Here is a 22,742-nt window from a genome sequence, read left to right as displayed (position 1 = left end):
AAAAAAAAAAAAAAAAAAAAAACTCCACATGGATGCATCTTGTTGTGACTAAGTGATGAAATGAGAAATTATAGTTTTCTTTTATTTTCCGGGCTACTAGTGACATCATAAGATCCATTCAAGTCTAACATTGGATCAATACCCATTGTTGAAATTTGAGCGTATGCGATATGTGTCAATAAAATGGAAAAAAATCGTCTGCAATTCCGATCTCGTACAATTCCGTGCAATACCACTTTCGGGCGGTGACACGTGTATTGATACCAATACAATGGTCCAGATCTGATTTAAATACCTCTTCACTGATTTAATGTTTTATTAGTTATACCAGATCTGGACCATTGTATTGGTATCAATACACGTGTCACCGCCCGAAGATGGTATTGCACGGAATTGTACGAGATCGGAATTGCAGACGATTTCAACCCCAATAAAATTCCCAGTTCTTCAAAAGATTTTTTGATACAAGGCATCAGTGAATTGGTCATTGAGAATGGCCACCACTACTACGAGTCTCTCTTTTCTTTACTTGCTAACCCATCCACGTTTGGTCTGAGCAGTCTTCTACTTCCTCTCCTCCATTATATCTTCTCTTCTCATGTGTTTTCACCCCACTCCTCTCCTTCCTGGTTCTAAGTGGTGACTGCCCCTCTCCTGGAATGAAGGTACATCCCGATGATCTCCGGCTGATCTTCCCTTTCCTTTCCTCTACTATCTTTGCGGTAAAACCTAAAACCAGCATCACCGTGACAAACACACCGTCACCCAAAACCAAAACCTCCCATCAAACTAATTTGATGCTTATACTCCTCACCCTGCAATACATCCCATCATCACTGTCTCATTAAACTCTCTCACACACAATTGCACTACCAACTGAGAACTGAGTTTGCCACCAACCCTATTTACTATTGCTCTCTTTTGTCAACCCTGCAATGAATCCTCCAACCCCCCAAATGAAACCTAAATGTACTTTAGACAAACACCACAAAAATATCATTTCTAAGAATAAACAAACATTTCGACTAGGCTCGGCAAACCAAAAATCACAAGTGGATCGGCTCCACCACGGTTCTCACCCTCACTTGAAGCCTCAGAATACCCTACCTTTCTTGACACCTTGAAAGAACATTACCCAAACCCCAACCATGAAGTTGTGCTGGGGAGCTCCATCAGTGAACTCAGGTGAAGACCTCTCAAACTGTTCGTACAACCTCTCTACATCCTCTGTTGTAGGAATGGTTGTCAACAAGCCCTTCCCCTCTTTATACAACTCGTGCGATAGACTTGTGTCACTTTGGGACCCCAGAGGCGCCATTTTTGTCTACTACACTGAAAGAGGAACATTCTTTGTGGATTTCTGTTCAATGGAAGCTAAGAAGGCTGTTTTGGCTCTCTCCTTGGTGGTGTGGTGATCTTTTTCTTCAACTGGGAGTATACCCCCTAGACACTAAAGCTTCCAACATAGAGCTTGATACCATCCATGTTTGGATCCAAGTTTTCAATATTCCTTCAAAGGCTTTTTCCTTTCACAACGTTAGATCAGCGATTTCTTGCATGGGCTGTGTGCTGGACATAAGCCTCAATATCTTTGAGCTGTTAGAGAATGGAATCCCGCTTGGCACCACAAGAGTGAAGGTGGCAGTGAAGAAATCCAGAGTTGTTAGTTTAAACTAAAAATAAACATGTTGGATGGAGAACAGATCCATACTTTCTTCAAGTTCGAACTTACCACTCTTTGTTCTCTTTGCGGGCGCCTCACACATCCAGTGGAGTTGTGTCCTGGACTTCTACAACTCAAGGAGTGTCCAATACTACTCTCTTTCAAAGATGCGACCACATGTCCTATCCTCATAAACAACCGAAAATTCTGTGTTGCCACTGACCCCCAAATCTGTCCAAGCTTTCCTTTGATCCCTGTTTTAATAGTATCCATTGGTGGCATGATGTCACAAACTCAGTTGGTACTGTTGAATGCAGACTATGGATCAATCCCTATCTCTCTCTGTGTTCCTATGCAGATAGATGCACCCGCTCACCCACCCTGTCCAACCCTCGATGTCCATATTCAAAACACTCCATTTCCCAACTTTACCTATGATGAACAAGTGTTACTGCAGTAGCTTGTGTCCATGGAACCAAAGTTTGGCATGCCTACTGGTCCTACCTTGAACATGTGCAACAACCCCCTGCTTCCGACCTCCTTTGGCGGCATTATTCCCTTCTCTGAGGTCACTGGAGCAAACCCCAACACCCCTTCGGTTGGCCAAAGCTTGGGCCTGCCCCATATCCCAACTGAAGCCACGCGCACCATCATCCCTCCTACACCCCATCTCACCGAGGATCCCATAAACTCCAACCCCACTCCTGCAAAAAACAACCCTATGTGTCATCAATTCACTGAGGCCAAAACCATCACAATCAACTATGTTTTCAATCCACCAACCCCACAAAATCCCACTCCCATTAATGTTTACAACCCATTTGGTGAGGGTGAGGATCAGGCCATGCAAAAGGCCTCGACTGGATACGGTGGAGCCACCACTTATGGAGAATGTTTGTGAACTGGTTGAGGAGGCAATGGCACAGTCTGATAACCCAAATACCTTCATTAACTAGCTTTTTGATCGGCTGAAAGGGAGGGATGTACCAGTTGTTCACACCAGTACCCAAACCGAGGATGAACAAATGGATAAGGATGATGTCCAAACCCGGACTGGGGAAGATCAACAAGAGAGGGTGATAGGGCACACCACAAGGGATCGGGAACGATGGTGAAACAGAGGCATTAGGCCTATCGAAGGGGCTGACATGGGCAACAACCAACAAATGGACTGTGGCCAAAATTTGAAGCGACGCTGAGGAGATCAGACTTCTGCTACATCAGCAGTTTAAGAAAATATTAGAATAATGTCCTAGAACTTTAATTATGGTATGCCATGAGTTGGACTACTATCCTAATTATCCTACGTTTTGTAATATTAATAGTCATAACCTACTGGAACAACTTAAAACTATTGCATATAAGACTCTAATTAGTAGGTCTCTTACTTAGCAAATCAATATGGCATGTAATTAGACTCCTCTTATCTAATGCATGTTTTCTTTTAGCTGACAAAAAAAAAAAGATACAAGGCATCAGAGTTTCCCATATATTTTTACAATTATCAAGGATATTAGTGGAATGATAGTATAGCTTTTTTTTTTTTTTTTTTGAAAAAATTGTATAATAGTATAGCTTGGATCATATATTTAGTTTGATACCCTTGTTGACACTTTAATGTATGTGACAAATGACAAAAAATCTAATTTTATTTTCATATGAGATTTTTTTTTTTTGGTGTGCGTGTGTGTGGAGGAGGGGGGAAGGGAATTAGTGGTGTTATAGGTTCTACTTGGGTTGGACATTTGGATGAGTGTACCACTTGTCAATACAATGTGACAAATGGATTTTTTTTTTTTAAATTCTTAAATCTTTTCGAATAAGACAGGTTTAAATTAAGGTGGACCGTAAACCTAACCTCTTCATAGGTCCGCAACCTAACCCAAACGGATCTATTGGCCAGATTGATTTGAATTTTGAGTCCACTTTTACTTGCAATCCTAGACCTTAGACCCTGATTTAAGCATCATCTGTGAACTTTTTAAAAATTTGGTCACTATTCTTACATGCATTTGGATTGCTCCCTCTTGTCGACTCTTCAACACATGACAAGTGGCTAAAAAAACTAAAAATAAAAACCTTAATTCTTCAATTTTATTTTCACTTGAGACAATAGTAACTAAACGCTTTATAACATTATTCTCAGCAGAGAAGCCAAAGGTGAAGTCAATATATTCTATCAACCAACATAATTTTGACATATCATCATAGAGGACGACCATAGATAAACAGAGAAATTATATACAAGGGTGCTTGTTAGTACCGATTTTACCAACTCCACCCCTTCAGCCATACAGAAGAGCTTCTCTTTCCATCAAGATCCTTAACCTTAATCAACTAGAGGAAGAATACTTAAGAAAAAAAAAAAAACCAGAGGAAGAATTAGATTTTTTTTTTACATTTCCTTTAAAAATCTCTAAGCCCAGATATTTAATAGGAGAATTACAGTCCATGAAACCAAGAATCTCCATAATTCTACGCTTGAAATTAGCATTCATAAAAATGAAGATGTCATCTGCAAAACAATAGATGAGTAGGAACCTTAACATAAGAGCTCCCCTTATATCTGAGAGTAGAAATCCATTTACACAAAACTTCTTCAACAATAATAAATAGAAGAGAGGCAGCGGATCCACTTGCCTGATACCACATTCAATCCCAAAGAAACCTACCAGACCAACATTTATCGAGACAGAAATCTTTGATGAAGGCAACAATTGATGAATCCAATTAATCAACTCTTCACAAAACATCAAAAAGGAAGTCCCAGTCTGGCATATCACAAGCCTTTTGAACAAATTTCAACACAATTAGCAGGTCAATACACTAGGCATGAAGGTTCAAGCATATTCCAAACTTGGAGACTGAATGCCAGTTATGCCATGAAGGTTTACTAATTTCTTGGGTGGAGGAGGCTTAAACCACAAGAGTCATTTACCACTGAAGAGTGGATTCAGCTGCAGATCCAATGGATAGTGCAATGAGGATCAACAATCAGAGAAAAATGTGCGTAAAATAATTGACAACTTAGGTTAGGCCAAACCCCAAATTGAATAACTACAGAAATCCATCCATTGCTTCCTAAAATTTTCAGGAACACAGCACGCGTTGGAAAGAAAAATGAGGTAGATTACGGAGTAAAAAAAAAAACACAGATGTTCAGCTGGAATCTCCAGAAACTGGAAATACATTAAGCTCAAGGCAAAACCAATAGCATAGATGGGAACCTGTGCAATAGGATTCCAAAAATGTTAATGCTTCCTTACAAGGATGATTTGAATACTTGGGAGCTGTTTTAGGTACTAAAGATGGTCCTCTATGTACAATTGAAAGAAGAGGTTCTAAAATCAGGGAAGCAGAAGTTAAAGCTAGATGGGGAGGCAGCAACTACCGATGGAAATGATTGTAGTAGTTCATCGTAAGATCCGATGCCAAGAAGTGATTGAAACATAATGCAAAAGATGATTCTCATATTGGGGAATGAAAGAACTAATTGAACGATGTACAACACATACAGCAAATGTGTGCATATACTTTGCAGTTCAGAGAACAAAGCTAAAATGAAATGGACCATATGGTCGCATCCATAGAACTGAAAAAGAAATAATAATCAGCAACACCAAAAAATTCATTAAAATGAAGAGAAAAGTATATACATAATGTATATCAGTCATGCCTATACAAAACCATAAATCAAATATAAAAAAGCACAGCTCCAGAAATCATAACATCAGATTTCCAAAATGGTATGCCAATCACATCTAAAATCCTGGGGGAGATGCCTTGAAATTCCTTGGGTATGCAGGCCCACCCCACCAGTCCCTCACCAACATCTAAGCACAACCTAACTTTATCTCATTTCTTATTCTCCAACAGTCCCCTGTTCCTCTCATTTCAGATGACTCTCTCAATATTTTGCTAGTAATTCAACTGCATCTGCATAATGAAGCTTCTAAACCACATAAATTCTGAGTTCATCAGCTCTTCTTTCCTGCAACCATCTAATTTCTATCTGTTGGATGTAAATAGAGATGCTACTCTTCTTGCTTTTTTGGATTGATACGTTCTCATTCCTGTTCAGAACCATTCCAACTGTTTCAAAATTTCAACCTAGATTGGTTGAGACCTCCAATACCTAGCTTTTTCAAAACCATTTTGGAAAAGGAGATAGTCCTCAATAGTCTGCTTTATCTCAGCTTGAGTATTCATCACAAAGAACCCATGTCTAGAGACAGGTTCATTAAGAGGTTTCCCTCCAATTAGAATGAATCTGAGAGGATCACTGGATTTGTTCCATACATTGACACCGTTCCCTGGACCCAAGACCAGGACATGGTGAGCTGTTGTTGATGCTGAATCCAATGTCCCGAAGACACCCTCTCCTTCAACCACATATACAAAGGAGTTCCAGGACTCTGGAATACTTTGGTAACAATTAGCTTCAGGTTTCAGGATGAAATCAACGTACATTGCTGGAGTTCTTGTGAATATTGGCGATCGGATTCCCATGGCTTCTCCTGCTATAACCCTGACCTGAACTCCATCTTTCTTAGCCCTCTTGATATTCTCCTTGGGTAAATCTTGGTATCTAGGCTCGATCCTGTTGGTTGGTGTCCAAATTTCCATCCGGGAAGTATAAGATATGTTTTTGCTCAAAAATTATGAAGAAGGAAAACTGATAGATTGATCTTCGAAAAGATTCTTACATTTTATCTTTGGATGACAAATTGACCCAAAGCTGCAGGCCCTTATTGGTTCCTTCTCCTACAGGCATTTCCGAGTGAACTATTCCCCGACCAGCAGTCATCCACTGAAGAACATAACACGAAAACCACCAAGAATGAGACCCAAAACAAGTTGTGGTTTTGATGAAAGCACTGATTAGTAATTAAACTAAGAAATAGTATACCTGTACATCACCAGTTCTGATTGTACCCTTGTGTCCTGCAAAATCTTGATGAGTCAAAGCTCCCTGCAATTCATGAACCACAAATTCAGCTCATGATAAGCTTAACACCTTACAAATTTCGAACAGGAATTGAGAACTTATGAACTTCAAACCTGTAACATGTATGTGACTGTCTCGAAACCTGAAAGAGTATAACCTAATTTAGTAATAGAACATGCATAGCAGATTGAATCTCAGGGACCATAACCAAACAATAATTTGAACCTAAGAACAATCAACGAGATTCTCAAACCTCTATGTGGATGGTCAGTGAACCCACCAGGTGCAGAAACTACAAAAGCAGCAACGTCAAAAATTAACTTCTCTGGTATTTGTGGTTAAAGGAAAACATGATTGAAAATCAAATTCATTAAAAAAATCAAACAGAGAAGAAACCCACCATCGAACTCATCAAACAGAATAAAAGGATCCACACTCTTGAATTCCTTGCTGAAACCCACAAAACAGAAAAAATTACTCACCAACTGGTTAGCATGAAGCATGAGAGGATCAAAATAGTGCATATGCAGTTTTGATTGAAAAATGAGAACCAGAAACTTATCAACACCCTGAAGGATCCCCCTGTTTCAACAATATCCTGAACTATCCAACCCCCCGCCCCAAGGGGGAAAAAGGGAAAAGAAAAATACCCAGACAACGAAAATCAGGAAGAAAAAAAAGAAAAAAAAAAGAAGATAGAGAAAAAGAAAAACCTTAAAATGCATCTTCTAACAACAGCTCCATCTCCTTCATTTCGAACCTTGGTAAGGAACCTACCAACTTCTAATCTGGGTCTGCTAATACCAGAAGCTTGATCTCCGGTACAAACATTCTTCATGGAAGGAGTTTTGATTTGAGAGAAGTTGGACAGTAACCAACGAATAGGAGCTCTCATGTTTGCGTGTGAATGATTCAATGGGTTGCAGCCTCCTCTTTACTCGTCTGTCCTTCCTCCCATGTTCAAAGTAGATTTTTTTCTCCTCAGAACAAGGAATAGTTGTTGATAGATTTTTTTTTTTCCTTTAAGTAATCACTTGAGAATTGATTTCCATCGGATTGCAAAACGACACAAAATAAACAATCCACCATTGGGGCTGAGGACTGAATACCTCCAAGAAATCTTGATTTATGGCTTGGCGGAGTCTTTCATTCACGATCCATTGACTTTAAAATCTGATAAGCAGAGACTTATTTCAGTTCTTGCAATTTCCTTTTGTGTTTCCTGGATGCTTAGGAATGCAGTACCATTCGAGAATGCTAAACCCAATCCTTCCCTTCTTTTATGTATTAGTGGACATATGAATCGAACCTTGTGTTTTTACACACTACTGATTCACAACATCAGTTGAAATATCTAATCCTCCATAATTACCAAACATTGATAAGGGGGGCCACAATCATGAAAAAAAAAAAAAAAATATATATATATATATATATATATAAGCGTATCGCTCCATGTGGCACAACTGTCAGCCCATCCGTGATCTTATGAGGAGAATCGCGGCTTTTAGCACTTTTTTTTTTCTGCTCTTTCTCTATTCTTTCGGAGTAGATCTTTCCTTAGTTGAGTCATATCTTGCCCAAAGATTTCGTTTGCTGTTGGAGTGATTAGCCCCAATTTTTTGCAGATGGTTTTGGGAATGGAAAAAGAGGACATCGAGTAGCGAGGGAGGGAATTGGTCACGACTTTAATGAATATATTGTTATGTTCATCTCGAATTATTGACATGTTTCAAAGATAGACTTGCGTCAACATATTTTGATGGTGATCTAAATGAGATTTCTTTCCCTGAGATTTGTGATGGTAGTAGAGGTGTTGGTCAATTATGGTATGACCCGATCGACTATGATCTGATGGATCAACCTGATTTGGAGGAGTATATATATGTACCATCGTCTTGTTGAGCAAACATTGTAAGATTTTGGGGTTTTCCATGTTAAGGTTTCTAGGTGAGAGTACTTGCCGTGACTTGGGTGTTTTTAAGAGAAATCTCCATTGTAACTTTTCTTCCAACATTGTGAATCTTCTTCTTCTTCTTCGGCCGAGGACGTGACACACCACATTGATATGTGAACCTTGTAAAATCTCCGTGTCTTGCGTGAATTTGTGTTTATTTTCTTCGTATTTGTTGGTGTTTGTTCTAACATATATCATCATTTGGAATGGTAGCTATGACCCGTTCTCTGGAAATGTTGGAGGGACTTAGGGGTGTCAACCGGTCGGGCTGGTCCGATTTTGATCGGGCTTAATCGGGCTTGAAGACTTTCAAATGCTGCACCGTATTCGCCCATTTAACTAATCGGGCTTAGTTATTGAGGGCATGGTACGTTTTATATTCGGTCGGTCGGCCTGGGGCTATAATCGGGCTACCTTAATCGAGATTTAGTCGGGCCTTAACCGGGCTACAGACATGTTTAATGTTAAACGGACTTAACCAGTTTTTAAACGGACCCTCTTTAAAATGTGCTCTTAAATTCCAGCCTATTCATGCAAGCCCAAAAATATGACAATAAATCAATAAATAATACCAAATATAACCATTATTTAATATGTGAACATGTCTTTACTTTTTAGTTTTTACTTTTTAATTTGGGGGGTAAAATAGGTATTCCATAATCATTAAAGGGTCGGGCCAAGCCGGTGCACAATAGGCCGGTCTCGGTCTGGTGTTATTCGGTCGGTCTCGATCGAACACCCGAAGGTCCAAGTAGCAAAACCGAGACCGACCGTTTGTAAACGGGCCAGGCTCAAGCCCGACACGTTTAATAAACGGTCCGGGCTGGGGAGATCTATAAACGGTCGGTCTCGGTTGATTTGTTTTGGCTTCGATAAACTTTGGTGTTGTGAGGACTCCACAAAATTCGGAGGTTCATAGATACTTCAAGGGTTACAACGAGCAAAAGAACAACGCTAGACAATGCTAGCAGTCTGGATGGCCTGTGAATAAATCATTTATTGGCTTCAGCAAAGAACAATTGAAGTATGACCATGGCAGATATTTAATTATTTAGTGGAGACTTCTTGCTTAATGAAAATGATTCATAGTCCTCATAGATAGATCATCCGTAGAAGTACTCAAATTGGATCAGTGATAGATTTTTAGATTTTGTCGTAAACCTAATTGGTTACTTCTAATTACGTAAATCGATGGTTCAAACCACACTCAATAGTAAGACATTTTCTATTTTTATAGAAACTTTTGTACCAGAAAGGATGGAATATCTAATTATAGCCCTTTTGAGACGTAAAATATATCTCTTCTCACCATCCCCATAGATGTATCATCTTCCAAAAAAAGAAGAAAAAAAGCTCATGAATGGGCATCTAAAGCCTGATGAGTAGGCCTGACAGACGCACACGATAACAAACAATGTTCCTAACTATGATTGTGTAATCTACTTACAACTCTTCTACCATATTTAGTTATTATTTTTTTCAGATGTAATCTTTATTTTTCTTTTTAATTCAACGGGATTTTGATTGCAAAGTAAATTAAAATTTTAAAATCAAATTTAGAATTTTTTTTTTTGGAGTAAGTTACACTATCATGCTAGGATAGATTACAAAGAGTTTTCTATTTTAATATTGATTTAATTTCCCTTCCTTCCCTTAACTTCCCTTGCAACCAGATGGAGCCAACATGAGAAAAATAGTCAATGGGAAATATTATTTTTTTCCCCAGCGGAACTCTTAAGAGTGTTCTACAGGAATTTCCAAAGCTTCTGAAGTCCAAAACCATGTTTTATCTCACCAAACGACCCTGGACTTGGAGACAAAGTTCAGGAACTTGTATACCCTTGAAAAGGATTGCTCCTGTACCGGTGTTTCATCACTAAATAAATAAATGCCAGGGACATTCACTACTGATTCTTTAATTGATTGTGTATGTTATCATATAAAGTGCAACTTAACTGGCCTTTCACAAACATATCGTTTATAAAAGCATTATTGCTTATGCCTGATAAAAAAAACCTATTAAGTTCAACCTGAAATGCTTGCAACTGTAAATCCAGGGGCTTCCTGAGGTGAACCCCAAACAACTTTCAAGAGAATGCCATAACCTAGAACCTATTGTTCAATGAGAAAATTGATTTATGGCAAGGATAAAATAAATTCTAACTCACAACTCATCCTTGAAATTGGTGCTACCATACTCAGTTCCTAGATCACAAAATCAAACAAAATGATGGAAATTCAAACATAAAATCCACAGATGTTTACAATGATAACTACAACAGATTATAGTTGCGAGAAACACAATAACTTCAATGAACATTGGCAGAGGGGTGCTTCTGGTAACTTGCATAAGGAAATAGTTTCATATTTTTCCACCTGTTTCAAACATTTTTAAAAGAGCCTTCCTATGGAGGGCAAAGGAAACTATCTTCTGGATTAAGGGGAAAAAAATATGCAAGCCAATCAACTATATATGCCATTGCAAAATTCTAATTCAGTATTGGGCAAGAAGTTTATTGAAGATGAACTGGATACATATCAAATGACTTTTCTTTTCATTTCTCTGGCTCAGTTACAATGCTTTGGATTCCAGATGACCCACAATCAAACTGATGAACTCTATACAATTATTCTGCAGTAAGCAAAAACTGTAACCAAGAGCAAATTGGTTGACTTATGTTGGTTTCAGTAGTTATATGCATGATTAATGAAAAAGAAGGTAAACAGAATTTGACTCAAACAACTACATAGTGGAATCAAACTCCCATCTTTTGGAATATTTGGCCACAAATAAATTACTTCCTAAAGCTTTATAATTTTAGCCATGGTGTGTATCCAAGGGGGGGGAGGGGGGAATTCATTAGTGCTCCATCTTCTTTACATCTGCATCATAAAGTTTCTACAAGCATTTCTTGTCAGAGGAATACATGAAATTTCTTGAGTTTTTTCTCCCCTGATCCCATCTTATTTCTGTAGCACATAAACATGGATATATCTTTTAGTTTCTAGCTTTTCAGGTGGATATGCTTTGGGTTTCCAGCTAAAACATTCGGACCCATTTCAACATACTCCAAGTTTCAACAAGGATTGATTGAGATCTCAAACATCTATCATTTTCAAAGACCCTTCCAGTAAAAGCACTTGTCCTCGATGGTCTCTTGGATCTCAGCTTCTCTGTTCATCACAAAGGGCCCTACTAAGCAATTGGTTCATTAAGAGGCAGCCCTCCAATGAGGAGGAATCTGAGTGGCTCGGTAGACTTGGTCCACACAGTAGGCCCATCATATTGACCTGAGACAAGAGATTGTGAGCTTATTCTGGTGATGAAGTCAAGGACCCAAAAACTCCCTCCACATCGAGGATATACACAAAAGAGTTCAGGACTCTGGGATACTATGGTGTCATCCAGGTCCTGGTTTCAGGGTAAAAATCAAGGTACATTGCTGGTGTCCCAGTGAAAACAGGAGATTGACCGCTCATTGTTTCTCCTGCCATTACTCTGACCTCAACCACGTCTTTCTCTGCCTTCTTGATGTCCTCCCTGAGCAAATCTTGGTATCTAGGCTCGATTCTATGGTTGAATTTAAAAATTGGTTAGATAATTTGAATGTATTCAACAGATGCCACAATGAACATAAATTGATCCCTTCTGCTACAGGCGTTTCACAATTAACTATTCCTCGACCGGTTGTCATCAACTGAAGAACAGAACATTCTATATATATATATATATATATATACATATACCCCTTCCTCCAAAATAAAATAATGCTTAAGTTTGTAATTTTGTTAAATTATCAACAAGAGATTGGATAATTAACCATCATTGACACCTCCACATCACCAACTACGATTGTGCCCTTATATGCTGCAAAATCTTGATGAACCACAGTTCCCAGCAATTGAAAAACCATCACTTCAACTTTCCCATGAGCTCTCCACAAACTAAAATAAAAAAAAGGGAAACTGTGCAGTTAAAACAGCTCTAACCTCCAACATGCATGAAACAGTTTCAAAACCTGAAAAAACAGGACTTAATTTACTAAAATTAAGAAGATAGTGAAAACATATTGAAGATCTAACTAAACAAGGATAGGAAATGAAAAATGGACATTGGAAACCAATCAATGACATATCAAACCTCAAAAGCAAGAACTGCAAAAGCAAAGGCCAACTTGATAAAATCCTGTTTTTACCAAGAGAAAAACTACATGACTTAAAATGCAAAGGAAGAAGAAACTTACCATAAAACTCAACCAAAAGAAGAAAATGATCCAACCGTTTCAATTACATACTAAAACCCATCAAAATCCCATAAGAATAATAATGAGTATAATAGTAATACTACCTAGAGCATGAGATTAAAGGATAAAAATACTCTGTGTAGCTATTGAGGACCCAAATTCTTCATTCCATCTTGACCTTCCCCTCCCAAACATAAAAGACCCACAAATATAAACACCCAGGACACCAAAAAAATTTAAGAACAGAAATCATGAATAAAAAAAGAGAGAAAAATTACCACGACACCAAAAGAGAAAAGGAGAAATAACCTTCCAATGCATCTCCATCTAACAGCTCCTCCATTTGCAGGCTGGAGTAGGAGCTTCTTCACCTCCAATCTGGTCTTAGTAGTACCATATGCTTGATGAACTCTAGATATTTTGTGGATAAAGGAAGTGATGATAATACTGGTCTTGATTAGGGAAAGGTAGATGTTTGAACTTTGAAAAAAAAAATAAAAAACAGATAATTTATAATTCACATGTATGCTGTTGCTCTTGTCATCTGGCCTATTACTGCTAACTACATGTATAAAAACTCGGGGAACTGCAAACCCAAGGAATGATGGATTAAAGAACCATAAAATGTTATCTCATCCGTGCATATTCAAATCATCTTGAACATACTGAGTCTGACATTTAAAACATAGGGTGCATCCTGGTATATAAGGCAAGCTCTTGCTATTCAAATTCAACGTCTGAGGAAGCTCGGAAAAAAGAACCGAGTCGTGGGGAGAAGCCAGAATGATTGATCATCCACTCCTGGTTTAATTTAGAAATCAGGGACTCAGGGCCGACAAAGAGGAGCCCAATAAATGATGTAACCTGATGATGTTGTAACTTCAGTTTTTAATAAAGATTTGTGAAACAGTGGCTAACATCATCCCTTCCAGAATCTTCAAGGTTATACTTGAAAGTTAAGAGATTCGGTTGGGCTGATGAGTCGGGTGAACATTATATAGTTCTGAGTTTTCAAACAAACGTAGAAGAGAATTAGAATAAAAAAACGAATTCATAGAAGATCTGGACTCACCTAGATGACATCATTGTCACAGGAGAGCATGATCTTTAATCATTTTAAGACTACACACTGTTACACCAACTGATCCAGGGTCATGATTGACCATTACCTACTCAGATAATTTTCTCAGATGATGATGGTCATGGGCTTTAGTGGTTTTACTTGGAGTATGAGTTTGAATGAAGAAATCTTCTTTAAAGTTCAGTGAGTAGTAGTTGTTGTTGTTGTTGTTTTTTTCTTTTTTTTTTTAATTGGTGTTCCAGAAAATCCTCACAATCAGGATATACCTGATTGAAAAGTTAACTATCAAGATACAATTGATCATCTGGAAATGGTTGCAACGCCTGTTACCTAGGTGAGATTCTTTTGAAGGCCATTTCGAAACATGGACGATGAATGCCACGACACCATGACAGCTTATCATGTGCTATTGCCTCTTTGCTCAATCAAATATGTTTTTTGGCTCATGTCCTGGATGAGACAATCTAAGACAGCAATTTAAGACCAAGGAATGATTCAGCAGTGCATCCCAACAGATATGTAGCAAAGGACAGTTACATAATTACATTCTCGAATCAGCACCCACACATAGCATACTGATTGCCTCTTTGCTCAGTCAAATATGTTTTTTGGCTCATATCCTGGATGAGACAATCTAAGACAGCAATTTAAGATCAAGGAATGATTCAGCAGTGCATCCCAACAGATATGTAGCAAAGGACAGTTACATAATTACATTCTCGTATCAGCACCCACACATAGCATACTGATTGCATCTTTGCTCAATCAAATATGTTCTTTGGCTCATGTCCTGGATGAGCAATCTACGACAGCAATATAAGATCAAGGAATGATTCAGCAGCACATCCAAACAGATATGTAGCAAAGGACGGTTGCATAATTACATTCTTGAATCAGCACCCACACATAGCATACCGATTGCAAAGCATGACGACTGTGGTAGTCTTCAGAAAGGCTAATCCATATCAGCTGGAAACATGAAGGAATAAAATGGACTGCATGCTAAACCTACCACAAATGATCCAACAGAGCCCTCCACAAAAGGCAGGTATGATCAAGTACTACAAGCCTTAAACAGACATCATGGTTGGAACCCCAATGATGAGAATTATAAAAGTTAATGTTGACACAGCATTTATAGGGGATAGATTTGACTCTTCTAGAGCTGTTTTATGCACTGGAGAAGACAATTTATGTCTAGCTAAAAGGAAGGAGAAACTTGCCACTTTTAGCTCTGAGGGAAGGGAAGCTAAAGCTATCTGGGTAGCCTGCAATCAAGGATGGAGTGGAGTTCCTAATTGATTTGTGTTTTAAGTTGCCAAAAAGAATCAGTTAATCCTGAAGGATATGTCTCTTTTTATGGGAATTAGAGAACTAGTTGAAAGGTGTCTTCAGAACTTTTTCCCAGCGCTATGGAATTTTGGGCACTGGATGTCCTTACATCAATTGCCCAATTCTAACGTGATTGAATCTAGAGCAACAATAAGGTCAATTGAGATGGTTATCTGTCTTTTTGTTCTTCTCAGTTAGATTGAGTTTAATATAAATGCAGGAATATCACCAAATTGTCCACTCTTCTAACAGCAAGATTATATTTGTGAAATCTTTCGTTCTTCCACACGCTAAATGAAGAGGAGAATAATTCAATTGTCGAGAAAGTCCCCTTCTGAGTAGAGACAGCATGATTATATTTGTGAAATCTTTCGTTCTTCCACAAACCAAATGAAGAGGAGAAGAATTCAATTGTCATGCAAGTCCCTCTGAGTTCTCCACCCTAACTTTTAGTTTTCTCTTAATTTCTCTCCAAATGAATGCAGCCTCTCATACCCTATATAGCTTGGTTGATGAATGCTTAAAAATGGTTAGGACCTTTCCTAGAAAGCGACAGATCCTTCCATCAACGAAGACGAATTATATTAGCATGTATAATGCTCTATATTGCACTTTTAACAGGAGTACAAAATAATAATTCCTTTACCATTTGAATCTAAGGAAAGATTTAACTGAATATAAAGTGAAAAAAATGAGGAAAAAAGAATCTCCCAAAAATAAACATTTGTACACACTAAAGATATAAACAATTAATCATCAAGTGAAAATGGATCCCTTGCAATTTGCCTCAAAGCAGGACCCTGCAATAATAGAAAGAATAGGAAAACCCAAGAATGAAATCTAGTTACAGATAAAAGAGCAGTCTCAACACGAACTATTTTTGATTTTTCCATTCGGATCATGAAGGCTTAGAATCATTTTCTGTCACATGAGTAATCTGAGTTCTCCCTTCACTGCTCCCAGCCTCCCATCTTAATTTCCGCTGGTCAGAGATAGAGATTCTAACCTTGTATTTCAGGTGGACATGCTTGCCTCAGATTTGAACCTGATTGACATATTTCAATTTTTTGAACTTTGAGGTTGAGATCTCCAATACCTAGCCTTTTCAAAACCATTCCGATGAAAACGATAATCCTCAAAAGTCTTCTGGATCTCAGCTTGTGAGTTCATCACAAAGAACCCATGCTGAACAACAGGTTCATTCAGGGGCTGCCCACCGATCAGGATGAATCTTAGTGGCTCGGCGGACTTGTTCCACACACTGAGCCCATCCCCTAGACCTAAGAGCAAGAGATGGTGAGCTGTGTCTGGTGAAGACTTCAAGGACCCAAAGAAACCCTCCCCTTCAAGGACATACACAAATGAGTTCCAAGACTCTGGGATGCTTTGGTGCAATTCAGCTCCTGGTTTCATGATGACATCAAGGAACATTGCTGGTGTCCTAGTGAATACCGGAGACTTGATGCCAATGGATTCTCCTGCTATAACTCTGACATCGACCCCATCTTTCTCTGCCCTACTGATCTCCTGCCCAAGCAATTCCTGGTATCTAGGCTCAATCCTGTATTGAATTTGGGTTCGGGAATATAAGATTCTGGATGTCCTAAAAATCTGTCAGGAAGAAGAGAGAAATTGATTGATTGATGGATTCTTACATTTTGTCCTTCGACGATAAGTTGATCCAAAGCTGCAAGCCCCTATTGGGACCTTCCCCTGCAGGCATTTCTGAGTGAACTACCCCTCGACCAGCAGTCATCCACTGAAGAAAAAGAATAGAATGAGACCTAAAACGTCAATTTGTAACTTGAAAGTTGGAAAATCTAATACATCAATCTTATATCAGTGTTTTTACCTGTACATCACCAGTTCTTATTGTGCCTTCATGACCTGCAAAATCTTGATGAGTGACTGCTCCCTGAAAATCCATATACCCCAACTTCAGCCCCTCATATATAAAATCCCACAAACTAACTGAAGTTTAAAAAAAAAAAAAAAAAAAAAAGTGGGGGGGGGGGGGGGGGGGGGGAACGTTTAAAAAAACCAACCTCCAACATGTATGTAACAGTCTCAGAACCTGAAGAAAAGAATCCAATTAGTCAGTAACTGAAAATGGAATAGAAAAAAGAATGAATAGATGCCCATAAATTAACTAATTAGATGCAAAACCCAAAAAGGACAATGTCGACTAATCAATGAGGTCTTTGAACCTCTATGTGGATGGTCAGGAAATCCAGCAGGAGGAGTAACTGCAAAAGCAATGGCAACAGGTTAACAAAATCCTGTATTTCACGATTAAGAAAACCAATACATGACTTCTTTTTTTTTTTTCAATGAAAACCAATAGAAAGAAACCTACTAGAGAAATCATCCAACAGTAGAAAAGGATCAAAACGCCTCAATTCCATACTGAAACAACACCACAAAAAACCACAAACATAATAATAGTTAGTAACCGTAGTCTAAGAAAATGATTGAAATATTCTCTGTATCTCCCTAGAAGGAGCCAGATGCTTCAGCTCCATTCTGAACCACCCACGCCCCCTCCTCCAAAGAACTGAGGGGAAAACTAGAAGGGAATCATCAGAGAAGGGAAAGGAAAAAAGGGTACCTTCCAATGCTTCTTCTAATAAAAGCTCCTTCTCCTTCATTTTGAGGCTGAGCTAGAAACCTCTTTGCCACCAATCTGGGTATGCTAATACCAGATGTTTTATGCCCTGTAGACATGTTCTTGATCAAAGGAGGAACAACGACGTTGGTTTTGGTTTTGGTTTTGATCAGAAAATGGTTAAACCGAAACCGATTGTTTATGGCCTTCGTGGGTTATGTTGGCTTGCAATAACACTGGCTTTATACGTATGTACTTGTAACAACTTCAGATGCTTGGAAAGGTTGGGGAAGATAACAATCTTGTTCAAAACATCTCAAACTCAAACAGTACAGAAATATCTGTCAGCGTGTCGTGGGTTCGAACTTGGCGCCCGCCCCAAGCAAATGTGGTTTTCAATTCTTCATATCTTCTACCAAATGGCCTTTGACCTGAGATTCTTATGGCTTCAGTTGGTAATTTTATCAAACAGTTGGAGTGTGAACGGTCACCAACCATTCCAATGTACTAGAATCTTCTTCTGTTCACTTTTAAAGATCAATTATGTGACGTGTTGGTCTTTCTCTCTTGCGTTTTTGGAAGAATTGGTACAGCATCTGGACTTATATACATGAATGGCATTACATGATACCAGCATTGCGTGTGCTGTCCTCACCCAAAAATATTGGTTTACACTTCACAGATATTGTTTACCAAAATAAAAAAACTTCACACATATTTTATAAAGGGCTTCCTTTTATAAAAAGCCCACCTTCACAAAATACAAAATGATTCACACCATTTCTGACAAGGTGTTCGTTATTGACCACATGCAGGTCTACTGGTCACAAAATCATGCGCAATGGCCAATTCCCTATTGGTTTTGAACTTTGAAAAGTCAAAGCAATGTTTTTTTTGTTTTTGTTTTTGTTTTTGTTTTTTTTTTTTAATGGGAGAGGATTCCAAGGCAGTATCACTTCTACACTTCTACACTTCTACATTAAGGCGTGGTCAATTGGAGCATGAGTAGAAGTATCAATAGGGGTGAGATTTCTGCCTTTCATGATGGATGAGGTCGTCGTTTTGCTCCCCACAATAAGGGTCACAATCCCTTTAAGGCTTTTTTCCCCTTCTTGGTAGGTTTTTTTTTTTTTTTTTCCTTTCTTTTTATTAAATTTTATTGGATGGGATGCAAGGGCTGTGCTTTGTGCCTTGGCCAATGAGTGCATGAGGAGACATTGATCAGGGTTGCGGTGATCATCTTACACCTTTGTAACTAGATACAACCCCTACATCCCACTTAGAAAACACTCTTTTTTCTTTTTCTTGATAACCAAGGGAAGTGATAATAAGTAGTCACCATCTTATGTATCATACAATTGATATACAACATACAAAAACTCATTTTCAGAAAAGATAAAAAGCATTTATGAAGGTAACTTTTTTGTCACTCAAAATACTCCCCCTATTTTATGGAGTTCTGAGCTAAACTATAGAGTTTCAAACTCGGTGTAATCAATTTAACCAACTATGTTTACACCAAGCAAGTCCTTTTACATTTCAACAAAACCGTGAGGGTAAACTTTTATGAAAGGGGAATCCAATGTGTTTCCCCCACCCAGACACAACACCAGGTTTAAGGTAGCTGCATTTTTATGAGGATAATTTTTTTTTTGGGAACTAGGAGTGTGTCTGGGCGTGGGGAATGTAGACAGATATGGTCCTTTCTCCCAACTTTTATTTAGCATCAAAGGGCAAAAATGATTTAACAAAGGGGCAAGAGGTCCTAGGTAAAAAAGATTCCCATGACCATAGAGTAAGGAATGACAGCCCATTTTACAACACTATGAGCCAGCAAATTTCTAGATCTAGTATACAGAAGTCTAGAGCAGTAGATAACTTCTCCTTCCTAGCTTTAGTTGCCCACTTGTGAGCAATGTATATTGTCTCCCTGGATTTCTTCACAAAAATTATAGATACAAAAGCTTCATTAATACAGAAATATCTAATAGCTGATTCAAGACTTCTCCCCATAGCCATCTTTCTTGCGAATCTTGAACCAACCAGTCCACCTACTGCTTCCAATCTAGCCAAACTGCTAAGGTTGTCTACCCTTGCTCTGTGACTCACTGCATCCCTTGTAATAACCCCCAAATCTCCGACTCACATGCCATCCCTACAAAACCATTGTTCATAGAAACTGAAACAAATTGAGTTACTTATTAACACTGACACTCAACATGCTCCACCTGTTAAAGGATCATAGCTACCATCACATATAAGCAAATGTTCCTCCCCCTTTCAACAATCTCTGATAATCCTCATAGGTGGGAGTCGCATAAATAGTGGTTGCATCAGTAGGTGTTAGCACAGATTGAGGAGTTAACAGGAATCATTAGACCAGATGTAAATAAGTTGAACAACATGGTAAGGATTAGGTTTAGCATTCTTAAACAACATTGCATTCCTGTGAGCAAAATTTGAAACAAAGCAGTTAAATAACTCAAAAATAGAAGTAGCAGAAAGGGTTTCCATCCTTAAACCAAGTGGCCCACAAGCAAGGAACCGAAGGATAGGAACAAATGCCAACAGTGTTATTCTCCTTTGAACAAACACAGAAAGTAGGATCAATATTTGAAAAGGAACAACTTTCTAAATGAACAAGATAAATTTGGGATATTGTTTTAAATGCCAGACAAAGATCCACACATTCGTTCCCAAACAGCGGGAGATAGACCCTAAGCTATTCTGATTGAATAAGACCACTAGACCTACAGGTGATAGCAATTTTTCTTTCCAATCTGCAATTTTGTTAAGGGTTCTGTTCTTTACACCTTGGAATGCACCTTTTTATTTTTTCTGAACTCCAATTGTAATCCCAAGTACTTTTTGAGCCACAAAGTCCTTTACTTCTGAAAGTCTTGTAAATATTCTTCTTAATCATGGAGGGAAGCTTGACTGAAAGCTGCTGAATTTTTTTGGAGATATAGACTACCCAGATAGTCCACAATATACTACTAAGGTCTACTTTAGAGATCAAAGTGAGTTGTGGTCAATCTTCATGATTAAGCAGTCACCCACAAAAAAGAAAGTGTTGTTTGTGGACTCTGCCTTCTAACCCTGATACCTTGAAGAACACCTGAATCAGTAGCACTAGAAATCAAAGACTAAAAATTGTGCATAAAATGAACAAGCTCGGAGTAAGGGGGTCACGTCTATATCTATTAATGACGAATAAGTAAGAAAACTGCACCCATTTGTCACATAAACCTAGTCACATCAACATCACCTCTTAAAAGCCCCTCTCAATACAGTCATAGTTCTTCCCTCAACAAAAGCATAATGCTCAAGAGCCACAATCAGATCAAGAAACTTCTTTAATTTTTGAGAGAGGACCTCAGCAAATATTCTATAAGTCACATTGCAAATGCTGATGAGCCTCCAGTGGTCCATAGACTCTGGTGCATTGCTTTCTGGGATGAACAAGATATGAGTACGATTTAAGTCATGGACAAAGTAAACAGAATCCATCATAGATTTCGTAGAAGCACACAAATTTAATCCTACCATGTACCAATAAGTTAGGAAGAAATTTGGGAACATACCATCAGGTCTAGACGTTTAATGATTTCATACTGAAAGCAGCTTCCGTAACTTCATCATTTGAGAAAGGAATGCATCTCTTTTCATCTCAATTATAAACTTTGGAGTAATAAATTAAAGCGCCTGATCAAGCTGATGAGTTCCATCTGAGCTATAAAGCTTTTCAAAGTAGGAACAAAATTCAGAATCTATCTCTTCTTCCTTCTCTAACCATTTGCCACCCCTTGCCTCTCTGAGGATCTTATTTCTGCTTCTCCACTATAGTGTTGTGGTATGAAAAAACTGGCATTCCTATTGCCACTCTGAAGCCATAGGATATGTGACCATTGTTGCCAACAAAGCTCCTATTGTTCTATAGCCTCCTTCAGTCTTTTTTGGGGCTTTAATTCTTCGTCTGCCAGTGGAGGATGTCAAGTCATATGCTGGATTTGGTGGATCTCAGACACAAGTCTTTATGCATCCTCATCAGCGTTTGGAACAAAACTTTCTTCCATGCTTCTAGCTTGGCTTTAGCAATCATCACCTTTTTATCAACTCTAAACATCAAATAACCAGGAATATCCATTGACCAACTATTTTTTACAGTTTCAAAGCGTCCTGGTAAAGAATGCCATCAAGCTTCAAAGAGTAATAATATTTTTTTTCTGTCTGGCTTTGGAAACCAGGAAATGATCATCAATGCAGAGTGATTTGATCTGCAAGCTGACTCATAAATAATTCCTGCATCCAAAAATAGCTGTCAATCTAACCACTCATGAATTAGACCACCTTTCCACCTCTGTCCATTCAGTTGTGCCATGTGAAAGAATGTGATAACTTGAGCTATATGAAAAATAAGATAAAGCATGAACCAAATTGGCCACTTGTAACCATAAAATAACCCAAACCCCGAATGTATCACTTATTTCTCAAAAATTTGATTCCAAAGTTTTATTTTTCCATTTGGCTAATTCCTTTAAATATGAAACTTAATGTAGGAGCATGTTATTAATATATAGAGCGAAGGCAGTGCCCAAGTCCAGCAGTTTCCCTGAAAAAGCATTTCAAAGTCAGGAATTTCACTCCAAAGAGGTCTCGCCCTGAAGCACCAAGCTGAGCTGGGATTAGGAGCATTTCCATGTCCCTAGGTCCTACATATACCTCTCCACAAAGAACTCTCACTTCAAATTTTGAAGTCTATTTCAATTGGATGCTCTTGTACTTGTACTGTTGCTTTGGAAATTAAGGGGCTGGTAGAGGAAATAATTTTGAAGTCTATTTCAATTGGATGCTCTTGTACTTGTACTGTTGTTTTGGAAATTAAGGGGCTGGTAGAGGAAATAGCCCCCAC

General features: G+C 38.4%; 2 protein-coding genes and 1 pseudogene across 3 annotated transcripts; all 3 read right to left on the bottom strand.

Annotated features, from left to right (window-relative positions):
• Positions 1–5,270: 5,270 nt before the first annotated feature.
• On the bottom strand, positions 5,271–7,934 carry LOC122089438 (pirin-like protein). 2 transcript variants are annotated; one of them, XM_042659182.1, is made up of 7 exons: positions 7,325–7,934; positions 7,012–7,061; positions 6,892–6,903; positions 6,725–6,753; positions 6,573–6,635; positions 6,370–6,473; positions 5,271–6,263 (listed from the first exon to the last, which is right to left on the bottom strand). In XM_042659182.1, the coding sequence occupies exons 1-7, from the start codon at positions 7,504–7,506 to the stop codon at positions 5,774–5,776; spliced, it is 930 nt and encodes a 309-aa protein (XP_042515116.1). In that variant the 5' UTR covers positions 7,507–7,934; the 3' UTR covers positions 5,271–5,773. The 2 variants fall into 2 exon arrangements, with proteins under 2 accessions (XP_042515116.1, XP_042515115.1); XM_042659181.1 differs by having other exon boundaries at positions 6,865–6,903; positions 7,325–7,933.
• A 3,657-nt stretch (positions 7,935–11,591) lies between these two features.
• On the bottom strand, positions 11,592–12,623 carry LOC122089440 (annotated as a pseudogene).
• A 3,294-nt stretch (positions 12,624–15,917) lies between these two features.
• LOC122089439 (pirin-like protein) lies at positions 15,918–18,600 on the bottom strand. Its single transcript, XM_042659183.1, has 7 exons — positions 17,834–18,600; positions 17,582–17,631; positions 17,433–17,471; positions 17,271–17,299; positions 17,078–17,140; positions 16,881–16,984; positions 15,918–16,786 (listed from the first exon to the last, which is right to left on the bottom strand). The coding sequence occupies exons 1-7, from the start codon at positions 17,947–17,949 to the stop codon at positions 16,285–16,287; spliced, it is 903 nt and encodes a 300-aa protein (XP_042515117.1). The 5' UTR covers positions 17,950–18,600; the 3' UTR covers positions 15,918–16,284.
• Positions 18,601–22,742: the final 4,142 nt, after the last annotated feature.

The sequence above is a fragment of the Macadamia integrifolia genome, chromosome 9 (assembly GCF_013358625.1).
Source record: "Macadamia integrifolia cultivar HAES 741 chromosome 9, SCU_Mint_v3, whole genome shotgun sequence".
Classification (NCBI taxonomy): domain Eukaryota; kingdom Viridiplantae; phylum Streptophyta; class Magnoliopsida; order Proteales; family Proteaceae; genus Macadamia; species Macadamia integrifolia.
The sequence above is the reverse complement of the archived record's forward strand: the minus strand, read 5'-3'. Positions and strand labels throughout refer to the sequence as shown.